At 39.6% G+C, this 20,783-nt stretch overlaps 1 protein-coding gene across 1 annotated transcript in view; it reads right to left on the bottom strand.

Moving 5' to 3' along the window:
* DEPTOR (DEP domain containing MTOR interacting protein) overlaps positions 1-20,783 on the bottom strand; it is a 168,101-nt gene that overhangs the window by 41,099 nt on the left and 106,219 nt on the right. Inside the window, exons 5-8 of the mRNA XM_077167555.1 lie at positions 12,122-12,307; positions 10,129-10,263; positions 5,698-5,768; positions 3,612-3,716 (exon numbers count right to left, since the gene is read on the bottom strand). Of these exons, the coding sequence (XP_077023670.1) occupies positions 3,612-3,716; positions 5,698-5,768; positions 10,129-10,263; positions 12,122-12,307 (497 nt within the window). The remainder of the gene's footprint in view (positions 1-3,611; positions 3,717-5,697; positions 5,769-10,128; positions 10,264-12,121; positions 12,308-20,783) is intronic.

The raw sequence follows: 20,783 nt of genomic DNA, 5'->3' as shown, positions 1-20,783 counted from the left end.
AGTATAAAAACCTAATATTTCACTAAAATAAAACTAAAACTCAATTCTATCTATAATAGAAGTTAGGTTGGGACCCCCTGCTGTACACATTTATCTATCCCGCCCATATGCATCTCTGAGCAGAGTCCCATCCTGTACGCTAATGGCCTGATGGGGCTCCCACCAGCCTAAACCAGCTTTAGAGAAGTCACCGGGTACTGGGCCTAGGTGGCTGAAGCATAAAGGTCACAGATTTATCTACTCCTGTCCAAGAAAGAATAAGGATAGACCTTATCACTCCTCAACTGACACATCTGCTCTCAGGTTCTTCTAGGTTCTCTAGAGCAGGCATGAGGATCCTCTCTGGTCATGGATAAAGAGTTCCATTGAAACCAGCCAAGCAAGATCTCCTATGGGTCTGGAAAGATCTTGAAATCTTAACAGGGAAAATGGCACGCAGCCTCTTCAGTTTGGGGTCTGTCCTGTTCACATATGGGTAACCCACATTTAAAACTTCCTGATTTCAATAAAAAAGTGAAATGAAATGAGTGAAAAAAAAAAGAGAAATGGTAAGCATGAGAAACAGTTATAAGATGATCTCCATATTTGGCAGGCAAAGAAGTGAAATTTTGGGTAGGCGGAGTAAAAGTATAAAATAATCGCTAGATGAAATGGTCTCAAATGCCCAGATGCAGGACTCTCTCCAATTAGAAATCAGGAGAGAACCAGGGCCTTGACCTGAGGGTTGAGCCTGAGGTCAGTGAGGAGAGTGACACTGGAGACAAGGCAGAGCATTTTTAACTATCCTAGGTCGGCTCTTGGCAACCAGACACACTACAAAGTGGTGTTCTGGCCAGCATGTTGTTCAATTTCTGCCACCCAGACCCTGCAGGCCAATCAGTGCACAGGAAGTCCAGGGGATCCTTCCCCAGGGCTTGCTCCTGGAGGGCTCCCCATCAGCACAGTGTACGCACCCGGCCCTCCAGTTTTCCGAGCCAAGGGCAGCCAGAGATGGAACAGGTCCGTGAAACAAGCCTCCAGGATCCGATTATGCAAATGGCTTCTTGTGTAAGTAAAATTACTTATAACAAATATATGTGTTAAAATAGGAAATAATTTACTCATTGTTTCAGATAAGAAAACAATGTGCTAAGTAATTTCAAATGCATCTATACAGCTAAACTATATGAAAGGACATGCAATTCACTGTCATTTTCATTTTCATTTAACAAACGGTTTATATACCATTAACTGTTATACTACATAACAGCACTACATATTTCATTTAACCAACAAGCAGTATTATATATATATAGATAAAGTATGGTATATATATATATGTAGTACTATATAGTATAATATATACATTTATATTAATTCCAATTCACAGTTTGACTAAAAGCATCTTCTTATAATAAGGACTCTCTCTTACAATCTTAATAAAGATTCCATTTAAGTGGTTACATTAAATTAAATGCCATATTAAACAACTAAAACAGGATTTTCTATACTGCAGGATTTGCCAGAACTTTTAATACGCCAATGTGCTTTGTGAAATTCTGAGAGGGGGATAAAGTGTGCAGCAGTTCCAAATGTTTTGACCACAGAACTACAGGGTGGGACATTTTTGTGGATTAGCGAGTCATGTAATACAATTTTGGAAAGGCTGTTCCAGTGAATTCTGTGCTGCACTACAGCATATGAAAACCATTGCACGCCTCCCGAGAAACTAAGAACATGACACATAAGAAGTGTTAGCTTATGATATTGAAAAAATATCAGGGAACCTATCTGTCAGTGTAGATACATTGAAGAGTTGATTAATTAACCAACTGATGATGCCTCAAGCAGATTTATGCATGGCAATCAATAAAGATGGACTACAATCAATTACATTCACTATAGATCTGCTTTAGCAAAATGGTGGTGTTAGCTGTAGTTTAAATCCACTGCTTTCCCTAAAGGAAACACGCTTTAAGTCAGAGCATGAGACAAGTCAAAGTGAGAGATGGTACGTTCTGAACTAAGGTACTTTGCCCAAAATAATTTATACTAGGCAGTTCACTGTGGAGATAAAATATAAAATCCTTCCTGCAGCCAAGAGTTCCATTAGAAAATGAAAAACTCAGCCTCGGCTGAATCTAAATGCTCGCTCTTTATGATCCTGCCAACTTTCCTGCTCTGGGTTTCTTTGGTGCTGCGCCCAACTGCAGTAACGACGTAGGAAAGGTCTCTAACTAGACCACCGTAGCCAACAAGGCTCCCATAGCTTCTCCAGGGCTCAGGACCTGGCCAGCCAGTAGCTCCCCACGTGAACGAGTTGTTTAAAGCACTGCCAAAGCAGGGGCAGAGCCGGCCCCTAATCACACAGCACCGATTGCCCAGATTGGCAGTAATCTGTGCTCATGGCTGCTTGAGCAGTTCCTGTCTGCCCACCTTTCCTTCTCACTATGTAAACCAGTGCTACAGGGTGGCTGATGGAGCACAGAGTGGTGGAAATCCAAATCATGCCTAATGCTGCACTGGTTTAGCACCCTGGGGAAAGATCAGATGGGAGAGAACGTTATAGAACATGTTCAAAGTCAAAGAGCTAGTGACTAGCAGAACCAAGATGTCAATCCAGAGCTCCTTCATCCATATCTCACACTGTTTTTTCCCCTTTTTCTCACTATTTGCTATTCTTGGAGTCTAGTACCCGGAGTAATCCCCAAGGAAATATACTTTGCACGGAACAGAAGGAGCAGAGTTATTACACAAGATTTAAGGAAAAAAAAAAAAAAACAAAAAACAGAACCCCCTTCCAAAATAATGTGGGTTTTTAACATTTTATTTTGAAAAAATGTCAAGCTTACAGGAAAGTTGCAAAAATAATATGAAAACAATACATGTAACTCCAATATACTTCCTTTCCCAGATACCCAGATTCGCCAACTTTTAGCATTTTGCAACATTTATTCTTTATCTATCTATCTATCTATCTATCTATCTATCTATCTATCTATCTATCTATCTATATCTCTAAACATTTGAGGGTAGGTTGCATACATCATGCTCCTCTAACACTTATCACTTCTGGATACATTTCCTGACAATAAGAATGCTGAGTAACCAACTTAATACAGCTATCAAGTTCAACATTGTTCAATGTTCAATGAAATTTAACATTGACATAAAGTGTGGAGCCCACGTTTCAATTTCTTCAGGTGTCCCAATAACTTAGTATTAATAGGTAAGGGGGAAAATTGTGAAAAGTGAAGAAAGGCTTACAGACCAAAGAGGCACAGCCAGAGAAGTAAGCGAACTTATCTTTCTGGCCGTACATCATATGCTTTTGTCTTCATTTCAACACCATTCATATAAGGAAATGGAAACTTGACAAAAATGGAACTAAGACACTTAGGGAGAGAAAGTACAGATGGCACCAAACAATGGCATCAGACTAGAGGTATTTAGACACAGCTCTGTTAGAAGAGAGTCAAGACACGGGGGAAGGTTAAGGACCGTGGCAGAAGAGAACTTTAAAAAAGAAGATAGAAATGAAAAAGAGCACAAAATAAGAGAGGTTTGGAACCCAAGCAAGACTCGTATTTTTTCAGCCTGAAGAACCCAGGACAGAAAAATCCCATTAATACCTTCATTCCTGCAGCGGCGGCGGGGCCACTGGGGTCCACGGCCTGGATGTGGCATGGCTTACTTCCTCGCACCACAAAGCCCCAGCCAACCGCATCCCCAACGATCTAGAGAGGAAAACCACAAGGAGGAATCAGCAAACAGTGCCTAGGTTTGTGCCAAACTCTCCTCCATTTCCTCTCTGCCTCATCAGGGGAACTGAACCCTTTGCTTCTATCACAAACACAGGTTGATACAGGTCTGCATCTCTCTGCAGAAATGTGGTCAGGAAATGTACACCTGTTTAGCAGAAAGAAGGTCCTTCTTTGAGGACACTGCTCAATAAATAACTGACAGATTGTTTCTTCCTTAGGCTGCTATACAATTTAATATCAGACTCAAACGGAAGTTTTAGAAGATCTTAAAAACATGGTTGAGATTTCTTTCCAGATGCAATTTTTACTCCAGGTTGGTTCTTTGCCCCTGGAACCAAATGGAACCTTCTTGGAGATCTTGTTATATCAACAGAGGTCTAAAGTAACCATATAAATTACTAATGGTGGGTAGGCAATGGTGGCGCAGTGGCAGAGTTCTCGCCTGCTGTGCCTGAGACCCGGGTTCACTTCCTGGCGTCTGCCCAAGTAAAAAAAAAAAAAAAAAAAAATCCATATAAATTACTGATGGTGGGAAATATGAACTCTTGGCTCTCTTGAAACACCATTTTTCTCTACAAAGAAAATATACTGAATAAGTACATGAAGTTCACATTTTACAAATAGATTCTGATCCAAAAGGTGTGTGGAACTGGAGTGTACATTTTCCTACAGGATCATCATTAGATTTAGCAGCTTTGTTCCCTGGACAGCTCCCAAAAAATGCCTCTATAACCCACAACCCAACTGAAATACAGACAAAACCCATTGAAAATCAACTACTAGCAATGCTGGCACTTATAAATCAAAAGGAAATACTTAAAAAACACAATTAATTGTCTCAAATGCTGGTAACCAAGGAAAAGTAGGGAAGCAAATGGAAATTTTTGTGGAGATTCTGAAAAGGACTTTTAGCTACTTTACTTACTTTATTTAGGGTTTGCTGTTCTTGCTTTATTATACCTAATTTCACTTCTAAATGTGCAGTTTTCCTTTTTCCCTGACATGGACATATTTCCTTTTCATATAAGACCTGCTACAATTACAGTGGTTTTGACCTTCAAATCCAAGAAAGCAAATGTCACAGCAAGGAGGGGTGAGGGGAAGGAGTGCCCGAGTGCAGAAACTGAGGGCTTCGATTCCTCAGTGCTACTAAAGTGAAGTACCCTCCACAAATCTTTGTGGCGTGAATGAGGGTGGAATGGTATTTTTTCCTGAGGTAAAGGGACAAAAGTTAGGACTGAAGGGAAGAGAAGTGTTTTAAAGAGAGTTGGATGTAGGTGTCAGGTAGGTGTCAGGTAACTGAGAAACAGCCCAGGTGAAGGGGCGTGGGCAGGTGAGCGGTCAATCAGAGCACTTGGATTCCGTTTCAGGAAAACTGATGTGGTCCATGGGGGTTGGCAGGAAGGCTGGCAGGTGGCCCAGACAGGCTCACAGGTGGGCACCACTGACACATCAGTGCTTGTAGCCCCAGGCATGCCTGCATCCCCAAAGCACAATTCTTTATGTTAGGACAATCTAACCTATGTTTTCTTTCTCTACATTAAGACTCCCCTAATACTGTAAATTATTTTTAGAATTACCTTGAATTCAAAAGGAATCATAACATTTGCATTAAATCTGTAATTACATTAGCAAAATGGAAATCTTTTTTAAAAGGGCACATCAAAAGGAATTCAAAATGCTGTATTAATAATAAATCAGGTGAAGTCCTAATCTTTAATGAATGCAATTCAGATATTAGTACCTAAAGGTCAAGAAAGCCTACTATTACAATTTTGCTAAGAAAGAAAGAAAAGAGTTTTTAACTCAGTCCATAAGCTACACATTAACCTGGCTCATTAAAAACACAAGTAGCAAGCAGCAGGGGGAGGGGGAGGGGGAGGGGGGGGGGCGGTGTGGGACACACAGAGTCGGAGGGGAATGGGGTGATGGGAACAAAACGTGAAGGGCTTACTGTGAATGTCTTCCTTGCATAGGGAGCCCCAGGAGTTAGGAGTTCCTCAGAGGTGACCGGTCTCTTTAACACTGTGAGGAAGACACGATGTCAAGGAATAAACACTCCAAGTTCTTCATTCATCATTCATTCATCAACGCCTGAATGTGAGCATCCTAGTACAAAACCGGCAAGATCCCTGCCTCACAGAGCTTACACTCTAGCTAAGTAGAGACACATAATAACAGCAAACATAAATAACCCTAACCTTAATTTATAAAGAAGAAATGGAACAGAGTAAAGGGAAGCAAGTATGCCAGGGGTGGGGGTAAAAGATGGGATGAAATGTTTCCGTAAAGAAAAAGCCCATGTTTTCTAATTCTCATGTTTTTTTCTTTTAAGTCCTGACATGCATTTGCACATGTCAAAGTTAGGAAAGCCCGACTTGAGTGGTCCGAAAGCCACAGAACTTTCCCCCACACCTCCACATACTACCAACATCCAACACATCCAGGCTTTAGATGTTTCCTTATTAATACCCAGGATTTCACGTTCACGCTGCCTTTTCCCCTGAGTAATAACACTAGTAAACTTTTCTGAATACTCAACATATGCTAGGCACTATGTTAGGTGCTATAAATACACTATCTCATTTAATCCTCAAGAACCCATGAATTTGGTCCTTATCACCATCTCTTTTCTATAAGGCAGAGAAGAAAAGCTTAGAGAAGCTAAATCGCTTGTATCAAGGTCCCAGAGCTAACAGGTAGAAGAATTCAGATTTAAACCCAGATGGCAGGTGCTGGTGCCCACACTCTCACCCTGAGGGGTCCTCCCTCTCACAGGCTAAACTCTCCTGTAAGCAGAAGAAAGAGCTCAAAATCGCCAGGAGACACTGGTGTGTTGTCCTCCCATGATATCTATTCTTAACAGTTCACTGCTATTGTCCACCAAGACTGCAAAGACAACTGCCAATTCCAGATTTTCCTGCTGCCTGAAAACCTATAAATAAAGGACTTCACCATCAACCCTGTGCTCACTAAGAACTGGAGAAGAGACAGCCACAGCCGTCCAGAGCAGCTAGTGGGTCAGGGGACAGGGACTACCTTAACCTAGTTACATAGACACCTGGTTCAGATGATGATGGTCTGGACCAGGGCAAATGGCAGAGAAGGTGGTAAGAAGTGATTAAAATTCTGGATATATTTTAAAGGTGGTACCACTGAGATTTGCTGATAGATGGATTTGTGTATGAGAAAAACAGAAGCATCAAAGATGAATCCATGTTTTTTGATGCAATCAACAAGGATAATGGATTTGCCATTAACTAAGATAAAGAAGGCTAAAGGAGGGGAAAGTTTGAGAGGAAAAGATAAAGGATTTGGGTTTACAAATGCTAGAAGTGCCCATCTGCCTTTCAAGTTGAGATGCTAAGAATACTGTTGATATCGGTATCTGGAGTTGAGAGATCCAAGCCAGAGACAGACATGGGGTTATTGGTACTTAAAGCCTTGAGATTAGATGAGATCACTTAGGTCATGAGAGTAGAAAGAGAGGAGAAGTACTAAGGTTTTAACTGGGATAGGGGTGGAGCGCCACCAATTACAGACCAGAAAGATGAAAAGGAACTAACAGAGAAGACTGAGAAGCAGCTATAAGTTAAGAGGAGAACCAGAGGGGAGTGGTGAGGCAGGCAGAATTCTACATGACCCCCAGTGAATCATGCCTTTGTATAACCATTTCCCTGAGTGTGGACAGGGACTTGCTTCTAGTCAACAGAAAATGGCAAAGCTTCTGGGGTAGTCATTCCCTTGAATAGGTTTCACTATATGGTAAAAAATCAAGGGATTTTGCAGAAGTAATTAAAGACTCAAATCAGTTGACTTTAAATTAGTTAAAAAGGAGATTGGTTGGATCTTACCTAACCAGGTGAGCCCCTTAAAAGATCTAGAAGTCAGACTCAAAGCAACAGAAACCCCCATCTCCACTGCTGGCTTTGCAGAAGCAAGCTGCTATGAATTCTACAGCTGCAGGGGAATGAATAGTTCCAAGGCTCTGGAAGCAGCAGATCTTTCTCTAGCACAAATCCCAGAGAATGCAGCCTGGTCAACACATGGACTGCAGCCCGCTGACACCCTGAGCAGAGGACCCAGTTGTACCAGACCTAGACTCCTTACTTATAGAATCTGTGAGACAGAACATACATATTGTTTTAAGCCAATAAATTTGTTGTAATTTGTTATATAGTAACAGAAAACTAGTGCAGGTATCTTGGAAGCCAAATCAAGAAGAAAGGAGCGATCAATTGCTCATTGGTCAAATAAAGTGGAAAGTAAAAATTGATCACCGGATTCAGCTTTGTGGAGGTCAATGGGAGCAATTCCTTTGAGGCAACATTTCTTTTAAGGAGTTTTAGAAGAAAGGGAATAAAAAACCCATGGTAGCTGGAGAGGTAGGCAGACACTAAGGGAAGGGCATTTTAGGATGGAAATATTACACTATGCTTGTATACTGGTGGTAATGATCCAACTAAAAGGAAAAACTGATGCAATAGAAAGAGGATCAATAAAGAGCTGATGCTCTTGGGCAGGGCATGGATGTTTCATCCATTAAAAGGCAGGAAGGGATAGTATATAAGCATATGTGCTGGTTTGGACTATAACTATGGCTGGGGAGCTTGTGAGTTAAATAGAAGGGAGATCTTCAGCTGAGAGAGAGCAAGAGACTTGAGGAAAATGAAGAATGAATGAACTCATCACTAGGGGAGCAGGAGAGTGATTGGACAGGGAAAATGGAGTAGGGCTGCCAGAAAGACTAATGGCCCAATTGAGGTTAGTGATTGTGCTTGTTTGAAAGGATGTATGTCCCCTAGAAAAGCCATGTTTTAATCTAAATCCCACTTCATACAGGCAGAATAATCCCTGTTCAATACTGCATGTTTGGAACTGTAATCAGATCATCTCCCTGGAGATGTAATTTAATCAAGAGTGGTTGTTAAACTGGATTAGGTGATGACATGTCTCTACCCATGTGGGTGGGTCTTGGTAAGTTTCTGAAGTCCTATAAAAGAGGAAACATTTTGGAGAATGAAAGAGATTAGAGAGAGCAGAGAATGATGCAGCACCATGAAGCAGAGAGTCCATCACTCAGCGCTTTGAAGATGAAGAAGGAAAATGCCTCCCAGGGAGCTTCACGAAGCAGGAGGCCAGGAGAGAAAGCCAGCCTTGTTCGCCATGTGCCCTTCCAGCCAAGAGAGAAACTGTGACTGCATTTGCCATGTGCCTTCTCACTTGAGAGAGAAACCCTGAACTTCATCGGCCTTCTTGAACCAAGTTGTCTTTCCCTGATGCCTTTGATTGAACATTTCTATAGACTTGTGGTAACTGGGACATTTTCTGGGCCTTAGAACTAAACTAGCAACTTATTAAATTCCCCTTTTTAAAAGCCATTCTGTTTCTGGTATATTGCATTCTGGCAGCTAGCAAACTAGAACAGTGGTCATGAAAGCGAGACTAGTGGGTGTGGGGTTTTCTCTAGGACAGTTCAATAGCATGAGTATACACAGAGTAGGAAAAGAGTCAGACTCACCCAGGTTCTAAAATTCACTAAGTGAACAAGACAAAGGAGAGGAGTAGAAGCAAGTGAGTTGAGGGCATTTTCAAGACAATGATTAATTATGATGATGGACTATGCAATCTAATCCAGTAAAGGAGAGCAGTAAAGAAAAGAGATGAGTAAGGTATGGTGCAAAGGTATATTACAGATTGCTATGGTGTTGAAGAAGTGATTGGGTCAAGGAATGCAATTTAATCAACAGACTGTGTGCAGATTTTTATTTCCTGGGTTAAGAAGGCATGGAAGTTTATGAGTAGAGTCTGGAATCATAAGGCTCCAAAGGTCAAATCCAGGGAGGGTTTAGGTTGCTTCCCCCCTAGGGGCTTTGGACCCCAACAGGTCTTCACATTCTGTTACAGTCAGGGAAGCCCTGTTTCCCCTGCTGTAGTGGGGTCCAAAACCCCTACAGGACTAAGGCAGCCATTCTCCCCCATCACTGGAAGTGCTAATGGCAGACAACCCTCAGCTGTCTTTGAGTCATGTCCTCTTCCCAGAGGGGGGCCACATCCAATGACTGGTCAATCTGGGGGAATAAAGACCTGACTCCCCTCATCCCAGCTCAAGGCAACTGTAAGAGTCACCTGTATTTCAGAGCTCCCTATGAGGTCAGCTGCATCCTTCACTGAGACTGCACAGACCCCCAGGTTCTCCCTCTGCCTATTTCTACTTCCTTCCCTTCCATTCCATAGGAGTTTAACTCAAGAGCAAGTCCAAATAAATACCTTACTCACTGTTTTCCATTTCAGAATCTGCTTCCCAGGGAACTTGACCTACACATCTGCCCAGGTACCCCCTCCCCCATCATAATCAGGAACGTCATGCCTTTCACCCACTCACCAGACTTGGGGTTGCAGAGCACGGGGGGGCTGCTGCTGAGCGTGGGGCTGCTGCTGAAGTAGCCACTGCTGCCACAGCTACTCATGCTGCTCCTCCTCCCTGCAGACGCGATCTTGATCTCCTTGCTGGGGCTAACTGTGTGGGCCAGAAAACAGACGTGGTCACGGAGGATAATGCCAGGGTTCCCTAGCACTGCTCTCATCTGCAACGGTACATCGAAGCAAGTCACACTTGCCAAGGGAAAACGTTCTGGCCTTGGAGTCAGAAGAGCAAGGATTTGCATGGCAGCTTTGCCTCTTACTAACAGGACGACCTGGAGCTATTCCTTCAGTTATCTGAGCCTCACTTTCCCCTTCTGAAAGGTGGGAACAATGGTATCTCACAGGATGGGTGTGGGGAGTGGGCTACAGAACGTATGCAAATGTACTCAGTTACAGAATATATTATTTTAAGGACAACCAAAGTCCATGGGGCGCAATCTTTGCTAGGATGTAAATTAAGCACTGGCTATATACTTCCTGAAATTGTAGGGATAACAAATGCCTCCTGATTTAATATGAAACCATTAATCACCCGGAGCCTTGGAAGTAGGAGCTTAAAAGACAGAGTACGCATTCAGGCTTTGAAGGTACATGCGAGGCAGTGTCTTCAATGATTTGACGTGGTTGTCTCCGCATTGAGTAGACTGGCTCTCAATAAGCAGAAAGAGATAAAGGTACGTGGTCAAAAAAACACACAGCTGAGCTGTGTTCTAGTAGCTCTGATTCTTGAAGATGAGTATATAACTACATAGCTTTTACAATGTGACCATGTGACTGTGAAAATCTTGTGTGTGATATTCCTTTATCCAGGATATGGACAGAGGAGTAAAAAAAATAAGGATTAAAAAATAAATAAATAATAGGGAGGATAAAGGGTAGATTGAAATATTAAAAGTCAATGAGAGGGAGGGGCAAGGGGTATGTAATATATAGGGTTTTTCTTTTTTCTTCTTATTTCTTTTTCCGAAGTGATGCAAATATTAAAAAATGATCATGGAGTTGAATACACATCTGTGCGATGATATTGTGAGCCACTGATTATATACTTTGGATGGATGGTATAGTATATGAAGATATCTCAATAAAAATCATATATTTTAAGTCCTCCTTCTTAGACTTATGGTAAGAATTAAATGAGAAAATTCTGATAGCCAAGCTTGGCACAGTGCCTAAGGCAAAGAAAGTTCTCAATACACATAGTTGTAAATGTACTGTCACCTCCTATTCATAACCAAGACACCATTTTCGGTCTGCCTTGGGTCTGACGTTAAGCACAGAACTTCTAAACTTTAGGCCAACTAGTTCCTTGGGGCAATGCCAAGTCTTCACTTGAGTTGAAGGTCTCTCTCTGTAATCACTTCACCCTCTTGAACAGAATGACATTTGCTTCAAGTTAACCAGTTCAGGATGCCTGGGGTCATGGCTGTGAACATCAGTTACCATCATTTCTTCACGGCCACTTGTGAACATGAGACTGCAACATTAGGCTGCTGTGCTTTATGAATTCTAACGTCTGCTTTTCATAGTTTCTCTTTGTTCACCCCTTGTTGTTGGGTTGATAATCAGTTATCTTTTAACCATTGTCAGTGTAGTGTATACGGCCACAGAAATTCCTTTATTCATGAAGTGTGTGTGTATGTATATATATTTATATAATCTTTCAAAATTTTGATTAAGAAAACTGGATATTTAATGATATGTAGGAATTGTTTGTAAATGAACTGTAAATAAGCTTTGATTAAGAGCTTGAAAGATTCTTCTATGATTCAAGCATATAATTTTGAAAAACAGATTTCATGGTATCCAAGTTTTCTGCCCAGGGACAACTTGATTTTTTGGAATACTTCTTATTGATGAATAACAAAAATTTGCTGGAGAACAGAATTTCACAAAGATGAGTTATTGCTATTAGTTTCCAAAGACAAATGTGATCAAAGAATAAATTGACCTACCTGACATAAAATTGGCAGATTTCCGATTGTCATGACTCTGCTTTCTCAAGCAGAAAGGACTGTCATGGGTTTCCTGGGAGGAGGGGGACTTTTCATTGAGCAGCTCCATCAGTCGCCGCCTCCGACGGAAGTTCATTCTGAACTGGTAGAGAAGATTGCTGTCCACAAACGGGTGCTTGTTGGACACTGCAGAGAAGAAACAGCAGATGAGGACTATCTGGCATCTTGGCCACTGAGCAATGCAACCAGAAGACTCCATCTGATGGGGGCAAAGGTCACATGAGCTTGTAGTTCACACATAGTTCCAAATTCTTAACACAAGTCATGCGCTTTTAACATTAGCTAACCAATTTCTTTGGGAAATTTCCCCTGATTTTACCCCTAATCTGAGCTATACTCTTAGTGTTCTTCCAGCCCCCTGGTTACTTCCATGAGAGATGGGTCCCTTTACTTCTCTGTCTTCCCCACTGATCTCTACCTACATTCTCCTACTTTGGGGGAGTGGTCATGTCTTTAGCTGTGCATCTCCAGTGCCTAGTACAATATTTCTCTCATAGTAGGACTTCAGTTAATTTTTTAACTTTCTATTTTGAAATAATTATAGACTCACAAGAAGTTGCAGAAATGAGAGCCTATGTATTCTTCATCCAGCCTCTTCTAACAGTAATATGGTACTTAAATAATTTAGTTCAATATCCAACCAGAAATTGGCATTGGTACAATCTACAGACATTATTCATATTCCACTAGTTTTACATATATGTGTATGTGTACAGTTTTATACAATTTGATTCATTATTTAACCACCACCACAATCAAGACACAGATGGAACACAGAATTGTTCCATCATGACCAAAGAATAATCTCATTCTAAGCCTTTTTTTGTTAATTGTGAAATATAACATATATATAAAAAAACAACAAATTTCAAAATAAATTGTAACGAGTAGTTAATAGAACAGATTTCAGAGTTTTGTATGGGCTATGGTTTCACAATTTTAGGTTTTTCCTTTTAGCTGCTCCAATACACTGAAGACTAAAGGAAATATTGATATAACGATGCAGTAATCACACTCATTTGTTAAATCCTGTCTTCTCTAATTCCTCCTTCTCCTTTGATCATTCTCCCAGTCTTTAGGGTATTTGGACTATGCCCATCCTAACTTTTTCATGTTGGAAAGGGTTGTCGATAATATGGGATAGAAGAATGGAACTAGTTGAAATTCTGTACAGGCTGGCCCCTGTGGGTTTCAGGGCTTATCTACTTATCTGGAGGTTGTAGGTTTCTGGAAAGTAATCATGGTGCATGGAACTTTTGTAGAATCTCAGATAGGGCCTAGGTGTTCTTTAGGGTTGGCAGGAATGCATTTGGTCCCTTCTGACCCTAGTTACACTTCCCCACCCCTGACTGCAGCCCAGTTCCTAACCCCTGGCAACCACAAATCTGCTATCACTATAACTTCATCATTTTAAGAATGTTATATACATAGAGTCATACATTCGTAAGCATTTGAGATTGTTGAAGTATAACTGACTGACTATTCAATGATAAAAGCTGGTTAGGTCCCTGTCATGGTCAGGTTCGTGCGTTTACTTGGCCAGGTGGTGGTGCCTGGTTGTCTGATTGGGCAAGCATTGGCCTGTCAGTCGCTATGAGGACATTTCATGGACTTAAATCATGATCATGTTGGCTGCATCCACAGCTGATTGTATAATCTAACTCAACCTGTCCAGATAGCTTATTTGAACAAATGAAACACAGGGAGCCCAGAATAAGAATGAGGGCCTTTAATCCTGTATAGCTTAATGTAATGCCTGGATACATCCTAGAATATATTAAGCAGATAATCAAAGAGAATTGGTTAAGTCCCTTGGGGGATGAGAGAAAAAATATGGAACTATTAAACTTGACCATCAGGGAATCCCCTGATACTGTGTCACATATTAGAGACACCCAAATAGATTGGCCAAGCCCTTGAACTTGAGGCTAACTCTTGTGGAGCTTATGTAGGTAGTAGAGAAGTTTAGCCTACTATAGGTATGCATAAGAGTTACTTCTGAAGGATCTCTTTTGTTCTTATATACGGCCTCATTCAAGTCATTGCCCTCCCTTCTACATGGGACATGACATCCAGAGATGAAAGTCTCCCTGGCGGCATGGAAGATGACTCCCAGGGATGAATCCAGCTCTGGCACCATGGGAGCAATAATTCCATTCTGACCAAAAGGGGGTAAAGAAGTGTAACTAATAAAGATTCAGTGGCTGAGAGAGCTCAAATAGAATCAAGAGGCTACTTTGGAGGTCACTCCTATGCAAACTTCAGTTAGACATTGCTACCTATCATAACTTGTCAAACCCCAACCAAAACCATTCTAGCCAATCCTAGAGAACACCGAGGGCAATATATAAAATTCCACAAAGGTTCCATGCACTAGGGTAACTTTCCAGAAACCCACAACCTTCAGATGGGTCCCTGGACCAGATAAGTTCTGAAACCTACAGAGCCCAGCCTCACCAGAACATCAACTAGTTCCATCTCCCTACCCCACATTATTGACAGCCCCTTCCAACAAGAAAAAGTTAAAATGGCCATAACCCAAATGCCCCTAAAGAGTGGGATAGAAAGATCAAAGGTGATAGTGGGGTTATACAGAGAAGGTAGGGTTTAACAAACAAATATGAATGTTGAATCATTAAATTGTCTCCAGTATCTTAGAGTAGTAAGAAGTAAGCACCTAAAATTGTGGAATTATAACCCATACCAAACTCTGAAATCTGTTCTACAACTAATTGTGCTGCTGTGCTTTGTTTTGTATATATGTTATTTTTTATAAAAAAGAAAAAAAGTCAATTGTGATGATAAAAAATATTTATTCCTTCTAGCCTCCTATATTCTGGAGAAGCTAGAAGGAAAAATCTGAGAGGTTGTTATGGTAGCCCATGACAAACTCTGGGATCTATCCTGCAACTACTGCTTGAAGAGTGCCTTGAAAAGTATTGCTTTTTTTCTCTTTTTGCTTTGTACATATGTTATATTATATAATTTAAAAAGTTAAAAAGAAAAAAAATCAATAATAACAAAAGCTAACCCTCATACACTATCTCCTGGGAGTCCAGAACTATTCTAAATGCTTTATATGCATTGATTACCTTAATTTATAATGACAGTCCAGGATACGGGTACTGTCACTTTCTTCTCTATTTTTCAATAAGGAAAACTGAAGACACAGATATTAGTCACCCAAAGAATATACAGTAAATTGGAGAGGTGAAAATAGAAATATAGTATCAGGTACCAGAGTCCAAGTCCCACTATTCTCTACTGTGTCCATGTGAAGTAAGGCCTGTCCTTCCTGAGGTTTTCATAAAGAATTTAAACAATGTCACATGAAACTGCTAATGTATGGATATTAGAATGATTTTCTATCCAATGCTCTATTACCATTTATATCTTAGGAATCTAATGAAGTCTATTTGCAGACTTGGGGTTCTATTATTATACTTGGGGTTCATGACTCTTGAAATTATGGAGCAGACAGAACACTGAGCTCCAATAACCATATTCCTGTGTTATTTTGGTATCTGGGAACTCTGCAAACTGGCCAGTATTATGCTGAAGTCTCAAACAGTACCTCACCACCACTACCCCACAAAATGCAAAAGATTTGAATAGACTTCACAAAAAGAGACAGAAATAGCTAAATTGTGCATGAAAACAGGCTCAACCTCACCAGTCAATATGGAAATGCAAATTAAGGCCAGAATGAGATGTGATTTCATACCCACTAGAATGCTAAAATGAAAAAGAGTGATATCACCAAATGCCAGTGAGGTTATGAAGCAATTGGAATGCGCATTTTCCTGGTGGGAATGTAAAATGGTAAAACCGCGTTAGAGAACTTTGTTGGAAGATCTTAAAAAGCTAAATACTTAAATAAGTAATGTGCCAATGTGCCTGCAATCCTACTCCTAGGTCTCTACTCAAGACAAATGAAAACATATCTCTATAAGATGTTTGCTGTGGCCTTACTCACAAAAGCTGCAAACCGGGAACGAAAGATGTCCATCAACAGATAAATGGATAAATAAAGTGTGTTATATTCATACAATGGAAAACTACTCAGCAATAAAAAGGACTGAACTGCTGACATGCAAAATTAACAAAAGCCTTAAGCTTTATGAGAAAAGTTAGACCTAAAGGGGAAGACTGAATGGTTCAATTTACATAAGGTTCAAGAACAGACAAAGCTCATCTATAGTGATAGAAACCAGAAAGTGATTGCCTGACCAGGGAAAGGGTGGAAATTGACTGGAAAAGAGCAGGAAAAACTTTCAGAGTAACAAGAATATTGCTTTGATAGTGAATACATGTATGTATACAATTATCAAAATGTATTGAACCAAACACTTAAGATCTGTATATTTTATTATAGGCTAACTATGTCAATTAAAAAGGAAACAGGGCGGGCCACAGTGGCTCAGAAGGCAGAGTTCTCACCTGCCATGCCAGAGACCTGGGTTTGATTCCTGGTGCCTGCCCATGCCAAAAAAAAAAAAAAAAGAAAAGAAACAAGAGTGGACAAACCTTGAAGGCATAATGTTGATTGAAATAAGCCAGACACAAAAGGACAAATATTGTATGATCTCACTTATATGAAATAATTACAATATGCAAATTCATTGAGTAGAAACTATAATATAGCTTACCAGGGGCAAGGTAGGGGCGGGGTGGGGCGTTAATGTTTAATTAGTGTAAAGTTTCCCTTTGGGGTGATGGAAAGTTTTGTCAATGGATGGTGTTGATGGTAGCACAGCATTGTAAACGTACTTAATACCACTGAACTGTATACTTGAAAGTAGTTAAAATGGGAAATTTTATGTTGTATAAACGTTACCAAAATAAAAAGGAAAAAAAAAACCACATAGAACTATGGAACACACAGTGTGAACCCTAATATAAACTATGGGCTATAGTTAACAATATAATTATTAAAATATTCTCTGATGAAGGACTTCAGTAAAAGGATTAAGACCCACCTTGAATGGGGTGGGTCACATCTCAATTAGAACAACCTAAGCAAAGAAATCCCACCCACAATAGGTCTGCACCAAGAATGGAGTAAAAGAATATGGCCTTTTCTGGGGTACAAAACAGCTTCAAAATAACACAATGACTAATGATGTGGTGGATCTTTTCATGTGCTTTATTGGTCACTGTATACATATATTTTATATATATTCCTGAAAAGAAAGTTCTAGATATTTTGCTCATTTTAAAATTGGGTTGCTTGTCTTTACATAGTCTATATACAAACCCCTTACTAGGTAAATGATTTGCAAAAATTTTCTCCCATTCCATGAGTTTTATTTTCACTTTCTTGATGGTGACTTTTGAAACACATGTTCTTAATTTTGATGAGTCCAGATAATCTTTCCTTTTCTTTTGTTGCTTGTGTCTCTGGTATCACATCTAAGAAACCATTCTATATGCATTTTAGATGAACAATTTTTAAATAGTTCTTTAAACATGAAGAGTGGCCTCTATATGAATTGACAGAATGACAACACTTCATAAATATATGTATATGCATGAAGGTCATATCCATTTATTTACTAGGAGCTTAAATGTGAAAGAAGAAATAGAGAGTAGGATGAAGAAAGAATATATTAGCACCTTTGAATTCAGTGCCCTTTTGTAAAATAACTGACTTTTCTAATTGAAAAAGTTGTATACGCTATTTGTAAAAAGTTGAAAAATATAAAGAAAGCGCCATGCCTTAAAAAATGGAATTATCTTATCTATCTCTCTACCTCTCTATCTATGCTGGGGAAAAAAAAAACACTTGATAAATGCCAAATTTGACAGAGAGGAACATTCTCCATCTTTTCCTTGGTATATAAATATTGACTCATTCTTAATCATTTATTCTATAAATATTCATATGCCAATCATGCAAAAAAAATCATCATTGTTCTAGGAGCTAGCAATACAAAGAGAAATCTTTTAACAAATTCCTGTCCTAAATAAGCATATAGTCTAATATAGGAAATAAAACATGCTTGCATATTAACTATAGTGAAAGATCAAAATTTCAAGTGCTTTAAGGAAATAAAGTGCTATTGAAATACAGAGGAGAGAATATTTTCAGCCTGTGAATGAAACAAGAGTCATTAAAATTTGGCACTGAAAAACAAATATGCATAAATAAAAAGCTTATTTGGCTTTTTATTTATGCATATTTGTTTTATGCATAAATAAGCTTATGAAAGAAAAACCCAAAGGACTAAAATGTGAAAGTTCAACATAACAGAGAACGTTAAAGGGTTCTCTTCGGGACAAAGGATGGCTGAGCACCTCTCTATTACTGATGAAGAAAATGAAACAATACACCCAGTCGCCTACTGACAGAGGCACTGCTGGCATTAAGCTCTCTGATGCCAAACCTAGCATTCTTTCTATCACCCTAAGACCCACCTCTAGCAGTCAGATGTTGAGCTTTATCTTGATGTCAGTGATGGGTGACACTAAGTTCACAAGTGTTTAATAAAAGCCTGAGTGTCCACTGTTGCCATCTCTAGCCCACTTTGTTAAAGTCCAGTCACAATAATGATACTAGGTAACTCACTTTATCAAACCCCTACTAGATGCCATTGTACCAAGCACCCTACAAGTATTATAGAATTTAGTTCTCACAATTACCCTGTAAGGCAGATATTATCTTCATTTTTCAGATGAGGAAGTGAGACATAAATTAGTTAAGTAATTGCCTAAGGTCATACAGTTATGACTTCTGAGCCCAAAAAACCTGGGCTGCATATTTACCCAGAAACAACATTGTATAAATCATAGGCCACAATAAACTGGAAAAGACGCTAAAGTAATTGCTAAAATATCACTTCTTCTGACACCCACTCCCAGGTCCATCATAGAGTTCATCTTTACTTTATTTTCTGTGATCCACGCTCCTGGTGATATGTACTCTTCCCCCCCCCCCCCCCCCCCATCATATGGCTTCATTTTAATGCAGTGACCATCAGTACACTGACCAACATGTAAATTTCCTTTTAAAATTTAATTGAGATGCTTACTACTACTTTTGTTTCCATGCATGTCTTTATTCTACTACTCATCTAACAACATACTGGATAAAAGGAGTGTCAGTCACAACAAGGTTTTTACAATTACATGGTCACAAGATAAAAGCTATATAGTTATAAAGATCAAGATTACTGGGTGGCAGTGAATCTCAAGTATTTTCTTCCACAGTTCCAACAGACTAGAAACCCAAAAGAAATATCCATACAATGATTCAGTAGTGATAATCATCTGTCAAATCTTAGCCTCTCTGTCACAATTCCTCCATCTAATTTGATGGATCTCTCAATCTGCAGAGGTATTTGGGCAATGACCATTCTAACTTCTTCACACTGACAAGGGGTGGCAACTTTGTCACCATGTCACCATGTAACGGGTTAATGTTCTTGGAGAGACTGGTACAGTTCACCCATTTCAGATCTTTCCTTCTGGCTATTCTAACACATCAGAAACTAAAAAGAAATATCTAAACAAGATTCAGTAGTCACAATGATTTGTTAAATCCTAACTTCTCCATTACAACTCCTCTCTCTCATTTGATAATTCAATTTTCAGGAATATCTGGGTAATGATCATTCTAACTGCTTCATGGTGAAAAGGGGTGTTGACATTATGGGCTAGAGGAATGAAACTGGTGGATGCTATTGGAGAAACTGGCACCTCTGTGTTTCAGGTCTTATCTGGTGTAGAAGCAATCTGGAGGTTTTAGGTTTCTGAAAAAAATACACTTAATAAGTAAAACTTCTATGGAGTCTTAGATAGCACCCAAGGTATTCATTAAGGTTTTCAGGAATACTGTTGATTGGGGCTTGGCATGCTGTGGCAATCTGCAATATCTGCCTGAAGCTTGTATAAGAGTATCCTCCAGAATTACCTCTCAACTCTATTTGAATGATATATACTGCACTGTAATACTTAATAATAGAGGAACATGTTTTTTGGGGGAACAGATTATTTCTTGCACTAGTTACTGCTGCTTGAGAACTGACACTGTGTCATAATCATTCTAGCATCCTCAAATCCTAGACTTATATGTGTTTGGCTTAGAGTAGTGCTTTGAAAATGGGTGGCACTGAATCAGTCATGGTGGGTAGATAATTAGAAAGATATGCAGCATGCCCAGAGCAAAGCTCGTTTTGAACTATTCAGCTGTGAGTTTTCTCAACTCTTCTCCTCATGGTGGGCCATAAAGAGTTCACTGTTCCACCACGAAATTGGATCATTAAGGACAATGCATTTAGTTTTTCTTAAATCTGAATATACTCTATCAAAGGACTTTCCTTTATCCTGAAATTTTCATTATTTTTTGTTCATTCGTCCATCCATTTATTCAACTTACATTTATTTAGTTAGGTTGACTATGTCAGGTACCTTTCTTGCCCAGGGTTTTATAAAATGATGGTAAAAATCAAAGGAAGTGTATCTTTCATTCTTGGAAAAATTTGGGGGGACTGTAAAATTAAAAATTCTGGAAATCACTAGGAAAATGATCTAATACAACCCATTCATAATCATATTAATCCCTCTATCAATAATTCCAACTGATTTAAGTGCCTCTTTTGGT

The sequence above is a fragment of the Tamandua tetradactyla genome, chromosome 6 (assembly GCF_023851605.1).
Source record: "Tamandua tetradactyla isolate mTamTet1 chromosome 6, mTamTet1.pri, whole genome shotgun sequence".
Classification (NCBI taxonomy): domain Eukaryota; kingdom Metazoa; phylum Chordata; class Mammalia; order Pilosa; family Myrmecophagidae; genus Tamandua; species Tamandua tetradactyla.
The sequence above is the reverse complement of the archived record's forward strand: the minus strand, read 5'-3'. Positions and strand labels throughout refer to the sequence as shown.